This window comes from Camelus dromedarius, chromosome 6 (genome assembly GCF_036321535.1).
Source record: "Camelus dromedarius isolate mCamDro1 chromosome 6, mCamDro1.pat, whole genome shotgun sequence".
Taxonomy (NCBI): domain Eukaryota; kingdom Metazoa; phylum Chordata; class Mammalia; order Artiodactyla; family Camelidae; genus Camelus; species Camelus dromedarius.
In genome coordinates this window covers 17040389-17051637 of record NC_087441.1, presented here as the reverse complement: position 1 = coordinate 17051637, position 11249 = coordinate 17040389, and the positions used below count along the sequence as shown (strand labels likewise).

Below are 11249 nucleotides of genomic sequence, written 5' to 3'. Positions count from 1 at the left end.
TATAGAGGAACATTTGCCTCTTAGAATTGTGATCTGACCAGAGTTTGGCATCAGAAAAAAGAGAGATTCCACGTCTGCACGCTGCAAACATAATGTAATAAAGGAGACAGAACACTGGACTAGGAATTAATAAGCCCTTTATACTTTAAAAACAAATTTTTATTATCTCATTCCATCCTGGTATAAACTCCCTTGTTTTTATCCTTGTTTAATAAAGAAAACAGTCTCTGAGTGGAGTAGTGGAAGGTTTGGCGTAAACCGGTGCTCCTCCTTTTAATGCTTCTTGTCCAAACTCTATCATTAAGTAGCAACTTTTGGCAAGGCATTTCTCTTCTCTTGGTCTGGGGTTCTTCATCTATAAAATATGCATGGGCTGTAGATCATCTGATTTCCAAGACTTTTCTTCTCTAATGGCCTTGGCATCTTGCAACCATCAACTGTGACTTCAGGGATGGCCCTTGCTCAAGAGAAAACTCAACCATCCATGGGTTGGTTGCTTAAAATTGTGCTATTTCTAACCAGTATTCTTTGCAGATGCTTATGGCTATGCTTGATGACTCTGATAAGATTTAGTGTTAAGTAATTTTTTTTTAAAGTTGATCCTTTACTTTATCTCAATTCTGGGGTGAATGAGGCAGGGCCCTTAAGATGTCTTCATTGTCTTCACATACACAGCTGTTTGTAGGGCATTTCTTCAATCATAACATTAACGTATAGAACTACAAAGACCTCGCTGTCTGATTATCATCTATGTAACCCGCAATAGTAAGATTGGGACAGTCTGACAAAGCAAAGGCTATGCTGAGTGGAGAAGGCTGAGCACTCATTTGTTAGAGCAGTTGAAAGATTTGCTTTGCAGGAAGCTGCTTCTTCCCTGTAGAGTTGGGCTCCCAAGCAGTGTGCAGTTCCAAGAGCAGAAGGAATGTCTTTGTTAAAGACGCTTAATTATTTCTAGGCTCATGGAAGAGGCCAACTAGTGATAGAGATTCTCAACCTCAGGCCTGTACATAGTTAAATCTCTCTGAAATGAGGTTGTGTTGGGCCAGAGCAATATTTAGTTTTATTTTAATGAACTTTTAGCTTCATTCACTCATGTTATCCGTCTACTCCTTGAAGGCATCTGAGCTGTCATCTCTGAAATTAGGGGCCCCTATTTGTTGTGCTTTTGGTGTGTGCCAAACATTTCACATATATCTTATTCATCCTCAAAATAGAATTGTCTTACCTATTAGCATCTCCCTGTTTTACAAGTAAGTAAACTGAGGCTCAAAAGGAAGAACTTGCCCAAGGCAAGGTACCCTATAAATACCACCAGGATTGGCTGACCCATTAAGCCTCCAGCTTAATGGGTCTTGGCTCGCTTGGATTCCTGTCATCTGGCTCCAGTGCCTTCCCAAGTGAGTGTTTTAAGGGCCACTCCATTCCACGACATGGATTTATCCTTTCATGTCAACAACCCAGAGGGCCGACTTATTTAATCACAGACATCATCATTACCAAACCTCAAACGACTAAGGGTGTCACGATCCTGCCTTCCCTGCAGGGATTCCTCCTGCACCCAGTGGATTCATTACTGAACCCACGATTTTCAAGCCATTGGTAAATTCAGTGTGTCCATAATGTCTCCTTAATTGTTACTGAAGGAACTTGTTCACCGGAGAGCAGACCTGGGGAAAACGGACTCGCATAGTATTCGTCTTCAAAGAGTTGAAAATCCAAGAGAGAGTCGATATATGTCTACGGTTCCAAAGGGCAACACCTGGCAGTGTCAACCCGATAGGAAAACAATTTATCAGATCTTCCCATCAATCCTACCGTCAAATCCATGCCCGCGGCGCCTTCCTCCCCAGACACTCAACCCCTAGGTTTCCACCGGCATGTGGCGACCTGAGCTTTCGGGCTCTCGCACCCCCACTCTCGGCGGTGGAGCCGCTCTCGCTAGAGGCGCGCTGGCACCTGCACCGCGCGGCTGCGGGACGCGCGTCGGCGTCTCCTGGCAACGGCGGACGCCGAGCCAGGGTCGCAGAGCCTACTCCGAGCTCCGAGCTCAGCCCCTGCCATGACCTCCAAACAAACCAGAAAGAAAGAGGTGCATCGTATCAACTCGGCGCACGGATCGGATAAATCTAAAGAGTAAGGGAACTCTGTCTGCCATCCCACCCCTGGTTTAACCCCTTGGCCTTTCCGCTCCTCCCTGTGCTGCTTCCCTGCAGCGAACTCTGCCATGGCAGGAGTTTAGCTGGTCTCCTCGCAGCGTCTGTACCTTCTGTGGGAACCCAGACCCGGGAGATTCTTGTCCCTATTTCTCCTCCATGCACACCTCGATCCAGAACCGTTTATGTCCAGCAGTGACCAAATTCATAAGTAAATATGACTTTGAATCACCAAGAATAATCATGCCAGGTAACTGAGCTATCAGCTTTTACATTAGATTAAATTATTTCTGTTTTATGTATTCGCTATTTCTCTGTATCAGCAAAAATGAAATCACTATTCTAGGGTTCACCCTCGCACCATTTTTTGAGACATTGATCATGTCATTTTTTATTTGGACATTCAATGTTTTCTTCTTTAAATGAAGGGCCATTTACTTAAAATTGTTCCCACTCCAACATTCCCTGTCCTGCCTTCTCTACTTTATTTTTCCCTCCAGCTCCAAACTTCCATGATTCTTTCAGATTTTTTTAACTCTACTAGTTCCATAATAAGTGAGGGAATTTTATATATAAAATTTATACTATATATAAAAATATAGTAAAATGTTTAAAACTTAAATTTATTTTTCTAGTTGGAAGTGTCATCTTTTTAAAATTTCATCTTTGAGAACAGTATTTTTTATGGTCCTAACAACTGTCACAAATTATACCTTTCATTATCGGTACCTAATGATAATTAGAAATGATAAACCATTTTAATCAACTTGAAAACTAGTATGCACTGCAAAAATGCTTTCATTACTTAGATGCCACTAGAAGGATTTGAGGATTTGTAGTGATACCAGAACAAATATGTGACCTTCTTGAAAATATTAAGTATAATGTTTTTGTATTTTAATAATGCAAAAAAGGGAAAAGGAAGCATGCAATTTAAGTATTAAGAGTTATTAGAAATGTTAATGGTTACACTTGAAGTGCTAAAATATTTGGAACTTTAACGGAAAGTTTGAGATAGAGACACAATTTGGTGTTTGTAGTCCCCAAATTTTGTTCCACTTCCAATAGCACATTAAAACTAAGACCAAACAAACATATATTGAACATTTATTTGTTGAACTAATAAGAATTATACAACTTTCAAGATTCTTTATGGTGATAAAATATTATTAGACCTCTTTCTAAAACAGAACAAAATATATTTCTTAAAGCTCAAGTTAGTCTATCTTTACTTACTGAAATGCCATGCAAATGTCATAGAATTCTCAAAAAAATCAACATATTTGCCTATACAAAAATTTGAAAACATCTATTCCCAAGTCAAATTGTGATTAATACCATGAAAGCAACATAAAATAGAAAAATAAATATCTTACTGAGAATTAAATTGAGTTCTTGGTTATCCCAGCTTCAGAGAGAGCTGCTCCAGTGAAACCATGCAATAAATGGTTGATAAATAATAGATGATATATTCCTCTACCACCAGAGATCTGAAAGAAAAAAAAAAAGCACAGGCACACACTATGGGGGAGAGGAGAGGCAGTAGGGAGGTTTTTTTTTATATTTCCAGGTCTAGTCCTTATAGCTCCACAGAAAAAAGGCAGAGAGGTAAGAGGAGGAGCAGGGCAGGTAGTAATCCAGGATTCACAGTGAGTTTTGTGATTTCCCCAGGTAACCTCTTTGGACCGCAACAACTAAGGTCATAAGTACTCACAATTTAAAAGGTGACCCCTTGGGACAGAAACTTCCCTAGAGAAAGGCCTACTTATGTTCCTTTCCCAACTATTTAATGAGCACTTCTCATGCGCAAGTCACTGGCTGGCTGGGAGAATAAGAATTGCAAAACAGGGTACCTGTCCTTGGATTTATGATCTAGCAGAGGAAAAACTAAGATTCAAATAGATATAACTAAGAAATATACAGTAATGCCAAGTTTGTCAGGGAGAACTTGTTGCAAATAATGGAAGGAACCACATACTGGTGTAGGGTTAGATTCGAGAAATCCTGACATTTCCAAAATGATGCATCAGAGAGGAGGAAGATCACTTCGGACTGGAGCTGACCTTTCATCACCTCCCTCTAACAGCCATTCTCCAATTTTGAAAGGCACAGGCGAGTGGGATGACTAGTGCAAGCAATGGAGATGTTTGAGGCACAGAAAGACATCCAGGTTGGCTGGAGCAGAGGGGCTTCATATGAATGTACTGGCACATCAAGGATCCAAGCTGAGTATGCCGCAGAATGAGAGGGACAGATTAAGGAATTAGAACTATATGTGATGGGGAAACATAGATTATTTTCAATATCAACATGATGATTTACTAGGTATAATTTGACAATTGTCTGCATGGAATTCATGCTGAATTAAGAATCAGGCTAGCAAGAAATGGGTGATGATAATGGGAGGTAATGCAGGAATGCATGCTTCTGGGAACTCTCCAGGATAGAGAGGAACCTTTTTTTAAAGGAGAGAGGAGGAGATCAGTGGGGACAGAGCAGACCTGTAAGATGTTTGTGGTCAAAGATTACAAAAGCCAAGTTACTGATTTTCCGTTGCAGTGGTGATGTTGTCCAGGTGATGATACTACCATGTCTGAAAAGAGAAGGGAAAAAAAAGTATAAACGAAATTCAATGACAAGTGTCTGAAGGCCTTGCCTTGTTTATTTTTGCAGTCTCTTCAGGGCCTGGTACAATGTGTCTTCAATAAATGAGCGTACTTTAAGTGAGATAAAATGGGAATCGTGTGTGGCAGCTTGGCCATTAAACCCTGTGACTCAGAACCAGAGACAGACTGTGAGAGCCCAGAAGGAAGAGACCCGTTAATCATCCCAGGACAAGGGATAACACTTGGCGCAGATTAGGGCAATATAAATGTCTGTTGCATATTTTTTAAATATAAAAATCTCAGCAAAAGCTCGGCTTAATGAGGATAGGACTACTGCCATGTTAGTCTTAGTGGGTGGTCTGCCACCAGTCCTCCTTTTGAAAAAATCTTAATCTGAGCATTTGTTTAATAATTTGTTAAGATTTGACATGGGTTATAAATCATTCCAGACAATGAAATCTTTTGATTTAATCAACCAATTTCTATTTTGTTTAGTTTGGAGGAGAAATCATACTTCATTGTTACCTAAAAAATTCAGAGTTATACTTTGAAACTCATAGCACTGTTGTTAATGCTTCTAGATGAGCGCACTAATATTGCTTCAAATAAAAGTGGTTATTTAAAAATATATTAGTTGACTTTAATAGTACTTTTACATTTCCAGGTCACAGACTATTGAAATTAAGGCACTGAATAATCTATAAACTGATTAGGATACTTAATGTGAGATAAAATGACTAAAACCTGCATCCAAGACGGATTAAAAATATACCTTTGATATGATTTGTATAATTTGATATAATTTGTATAATCTGAAAGATTGGATAGAAATATTACTAATCTTTCTCACTTTTACCCTCAACAAGGAAGACATGCATATGTTGTCAGAAGTATTCAACTAGGCGCTTTGAAATTTTATTACATTTTTTCCCAGGGTAGGTCCAGGGTAGTTAATTCCAGGGTCTAAGTCTATAGCCATGCTAATTTGTATGGCCGAATTAACATATGGTACATTTTTAAAGTAAGCAAATACTTTTTTTTTTTTTTTGGCTGGTGCCAAAAAAAAAAAAATACCATACTCCAAATATTTTGTGATTATTTTTATTCCATCCTTCTGATCTGATGAGTTTCAGAATTACATGTATTACTTCAGTTAAATTTCTCAAAAGGTCAGTGTGCCCTTTTTGTCCCCACTTCCTCACTTCTCAATCTTTGATTCAGGGAGGAAATGTGTCTAGTTTAGTTATAAATTAAAGAGAAAGGCTACTCCAGGTCATCAAAACTTGTGCATACACAAGACAAGAGGAGAGGAAGCAGGAAGAACTGAGGTCTGTTTTGCCTGCTTTTGCCTCAGGTGTGAGCAGAAACACACTGAAAGTTTAACCAAGTGAGGTCAAGGTCAAAGGTGAAGGCTGAACTGTGCAAACTGCTAACAGGTCTTTTCCTCATACTATTGTAATGCATTAATTAGAAATTAGGGACAAAACCACATGTTCACTCCACCTTAGGTCAAAGTCTAGTGGGGATTTGGGATTGGTTTGCACCATAGACAAATAACTAGGTTAGGAAAAAAGAGTTGGTTTAAAAGAAAAAAAAAAAGTTAACTAAAGTTCATGCATGTATTAGCCCACAGGTACTATGGGCCCGTTTTTTCTCTCGTGGATCTTGGTTAAAGTCATTATGGACACTATCACATGTATTCGCATATCACATTTGTCCTTGCTCTTTATAAGCAGCAGCTTTGCTGCTGGACCGTGTCGGATTCTGGGAGATGGCAGAAGCTAAAGGTTCTAGCGGCCGGTGTACATTGGGATCAGAGCAGCAGAAGCAGCCCTGTCCTGTTCTGCTCTCTCCCTTTGGTTCATTCCTCCCTGTCTCTCAAGAGGGTTCAGCTGCCTACAGGGGACCGTGTGTCACTCCAGCTAAATCTACCCTCTTTTGTCCTTTCTTGGAGTACTTCTTTCCCTCTGACCTGCTCCTGCTTTGTTTTCTTTCTTCTACACTCACAGTTAAGTCATTCTTCATTACATTACATAAGTCTCCTCTTCCTTAGCCCTCTTGATGATCTGAAACAATCATCCCTGACCAAGGACGACTAAATTAGCATCTGTGGTCCTGTGAAGGAAAAGCCCAGCTGGGCTAATGAGCTAAGTCACAAATCTAAGTGTGATAAGTGTCGGTTTACTGATCTAAGTTCTGCTGGGCTAACTCATAAATCTGAAGTTTAGGGTCAGTTTACTGGGCTAACAAGCTAACTTGTAAATCCAAGCTCAACAAGTGTCAGTAACGTGATCTGTTCCAAATTGATAGGCTCCAGTGTACTGATTCCTTGCTTTTTGTTGTTTGAACCTTATTGGCTAATAGCCCCATACTTGTAATTAACCCTATAAAACCTCATGCGCACGTCTTGGAGGTGCTCAGAGCTTCAGAGCAGAAGCCCCTCTGAGCCCGCCGGCGTAATAAATCTGAGTACTCCAACCCTCCAAGTGGTGCTTGTTTCTTGGCTGGCCTGTCATTTCCGTAACATTTCTTCCCATGTAACTGAGCTCGAGTTCAAGTGGCCAGATCCCTTGGATGTGCTCTTTTACTCCCAGAAAAATATGTCCAAAATGGAGGTCTTCATTTCCTCTCCCAAAAGCGTAGATTTCCCACGTTCCTTTTAGAGCATCTTACTACCATTCTCCCTGACACTTTGAGTCTAGAGAGCAGTCATTTTTTACCTTCACCCTCCTTTGCCCATATCTAGCTGGTTTCCATGTTCTTTTGATCTTCCCTTCAAATTGCTTCTCTACCTTGACTCAGCATTTGTTGTCTTCCCTGACATCCTCTAGTTAGAGCCTTTATTAACTCCTATAGAACCACTGAGAAAACATTCCAATTCCTCTGTAATACTATTAGTAGTCTTACCACACCATTCCACTGAGTAGGATGTTTTTCAAAAAAAAAAAACAAAAACAGAAAGATAGAGGGAGATTGAAAGAGAGAGTGAGTCAGCTACAGTATTTACATTCTTCCACTTTTCTGCCTTTGTGCCTCTGCCCATCCTCTTTTCTCTGTTTATAATTGCTTTTGCCCAAGCCCCAATTCCATCTATATCTTAAGATCTGCTTTTTCCATATAGCCATTATTTGCTTTTTCTAAGTTGGGAGCAATTTTTCCCCCTCTTCTGTGCTGATGAAGGACTGTTTTTAACTATTTCACTTTTGCCTTTGCATCTTTGTTATTGTGTGTATTTATTCTCATTAATTTTGTTATTTGAGAATATAAACTAAGTCATTGATTTTTTTCAGAAAATGCTATTTTATTTTATTTACTTTTTTCCTCCCAGTTTTGGTGAGATATAATTGACAGACAGCACTATATAAGGGGAAGGTGTACAGCATCATGATTTGACTTATGTATTTCATGAAATGATGACCACAGTAAGCTTAGTGAATATCCATCATCTCGTGTAGATACATCACTAAAGCATTAGGAAAAAATTTGTTTTCCTTGTGATGAGAACTTTTAGGATTTACTCTTAAAAACTTTCATACATAACTTACAGCAGTGTTAATCATATTTGTCATGCTGTACCTTACATCCTAGTACTTACTTACCTTATAACGGGAAGTTTGTACCTTATGACCACCTTCATCTAACTCCACCTTTTCCACACCTATCTATGGTAACAACAAATCTGATCTCTTTTTCTATGAGTTTTGTTTGTTTATTTGTTTTTTAAGTATAATTGACCAACAACACTATGTTAGTTCCTGGTACCCAAAATAGTGATTCAATATTTCTATACATTTCAAAATGATCACCATGTAACTCTAGTTACTGTCACCATACAAAGATATTATATAATAATTGACTGTATTTCCCACACTGTACATTTCATACCTGTGACTCATTTATTTTGTAATTGAAAGTTTGTACCTCTTAATCTCCCTCACCTATTTATCTTCATATTCACACAAACACTGTGTATAAAAAGATAAATTTTGAACTTTTCAAGTTAAATACCCAATTAAATATTTTTAATCAAGCCAAGAGAATAAACATTGACATCAAAACCTAGCTTTAACTATTTTTAATTTTTTAGAGGTTGCCATTTATTTTCTGACATATTTAATATTTCTGAAGAAGAGGGCTCAGAATGCCCATAACCCAAATTAAGACAGTTGTGTATTCTATTCATATTCTAATTCCTTCAGGATATTAGCTGACACTATTTAATAAGGCATGCTGTTGCACATTGCATAAATAAACTGCCTCCACTATGAATAAAATCATGTCTTTACCCTGAACAGCATGCTTGAAGAAAACAATGGCACAATTCCAGACCCTCATTTTATTAAAGTTTTAACATCTTTACAGTGAAAGTAATCTAATTAAAGCATATATAGCAGCATATGTGTGTGTGTGTATGTGTGTGTGTGTAAATAAGATTCTGCTGCTTTTTAAATTTTTTTTCTTTTAGACGTCTCTAATGATTTTGTGCCAGCTAAAGTTTTCTTTGGTTTTTAACTCTTATATTTATTTCTCATTTTATTATATAATCTTGTTAATTGACCTAAGAATTTTTTTAGATCATTTTGTCATCTTTGCTAGGTATGTGATTAATGAGTGATTTTAAGTTGCAAAAAGTTATTTTATTAGTGTTTTATTAATAACCAGATTATAAAACATACTAATGCAAATATAAACTACTCTCAATATATGTAAAGACAACTTTGACTATTTTTCAAGTCCAAATTATGCAGAGTTTAATTTACCAGGGATAGGTATACATGAAAGGGAGAATATGTAGAAAAAATACATTTTGTTGGATATGATTTTGTAATCAAATATATCATACACTCTAGATCTAATTCAAATATGTATTTTGACTCTAGGAACAGATAGTATTGCTATCACAAAGTGATGTTTGGATTTCCCTAAATTTGCCTTTTAAAATTCCCAGGCTTTTCTTATTCTTTCTTTAAAAAAAAACAAAACAGGTTTATTGATATAAATTTGACGTACGGTAAATAGCACATATTTAAAAGATGCATTTTGATAAGTTTTGATGTACATGTACACACATGAAAGCATCGACACAAACAAGATAATGAGCAGATCTACCATTCAGAACAGTTTCCTTGATCCCTTGGTGGTCCCTTCCTTCTGCCCTGCCCTGATTGCAGTCCCCAGGCAATCACTGGTCTGTCTTCTGTCCCTATAGATTAGTTTGTGTTTTCTAGAGTGTTTTATAAATGGAATCATAAACTTCCATCTGTATGGCTTTTGTATGGCTTCTTTCGCTCATCATAGTTGTTTTGATATTTGGCCATGATATTGCCAACAATTAGTATAGAATTAGTATAACTTCTTCCCTAAATGTTCAAGTAGATTTTACCAGTGAAGCCATTTGGGCCTGGAGTTTTCTTTGTAGGAAGGTTTTTTAATGTTAAATTCACTTTACTAATAGATACATACAGGGATATTCAGTATCTCCAATCCAGTCTATCTTTTCTTTAATGAGTATTTTTAGTTTTCAAGGAACTGATCCGTTTCATCTAAGTTATCAAATACATGACATAGCTGTTTGTAATATTTCCTTATTATCTTTCAAATGTCTGTGGGATCAGCTGTGATGTCCCCTCTTTCATTTCTATTGGTAGTTTGTATCTATCTTCTCCCTTATATTTTTGATCAATCTGACTAGAGTTTCATTGATGAAAGTATTGGCTTTTTGATTTATTGATTTTTCTCTTTCATTTGTATGTTTTCAATTTCCATTAATCGGTCCTAATTTTTTATTAATTTACTTTAGATTTAACTTGTTCTCTTTTCTTAAGGTAGAAACTAAGTACATTGCTCTGAGACTTGACTCTTCCAATATTTTGCGTGATAAATTTTCTGTGTATTGCTTTAGTGGCATCCTGTACATTTTAATGAGCTGTATTTTCATTTTTATTTAGTTCAAATACTTTTATAATTTCTTTTTTGATTTCTTCGTTAATACATCAGTTCATCATACATATTTTATTTAGATTCCAAATATCTTGGAATTTTCCAGGATTTTTTTGTTGTTGTTAATAATTTTTATTAATGATTTTTTTTTTTTTGGTTAATGGTTCCATTGGTCAGAGATAATACTTTGTGTGACTTGAGTTCTTTTAAATTTATTGAGACTTATTTGATGTCTTAGATTACGGTCTATCTTCAGAAATGAAGTATGTGTTCTTAAAAAGAATGTGATTCTGTATGCTAAAGTGTTCTGTAAATTAATCAATTAAGCTGATTTTGATGGATAGTGTTCTATAGTCCATATCTTCTCAGCCTTACTGATTTTTCATCAGCTTTTTCTATCAGATATTATGAGTGATATTCCTATCTTCCACTATGCTTATGAAATACAATTGACTCTTATAGGTCTATCTGTTTTCACCTCATGTATTAACAAAATTTAGGATTATTACATTATCTCAATGAGTTTTCATTTTTATCATTTTGAAATTAC

At 36.9% G+C, this 11249-nt stretch overlaps 1 protein-coding gene across 1 annotated transcript in view; it reads left to right on the top strand.

Annotated features, from left to right (window-relative positions):
* Nucleotides 1–2049: 2049 nt before the first annotated feature.
* ADGB (androglobin) overlaps nucleotides 2050–11249 on the top strand; it is a 146875-nt gene continuing 137675 nt past the window's right edge. Inside the window, exon 1 of the mRNA XM_064486604.1 lies at nucleotides 2050–2133. Within this exon, the coding sequence (XP_064342674.1) occupies nucleotides 2060–2133 (74 nt within the window). The 5' untranslated portion in view covers nucleotides 2050–2059. The remainder of the gene's footprint in view (nucleotides 2134–11249) is intronic.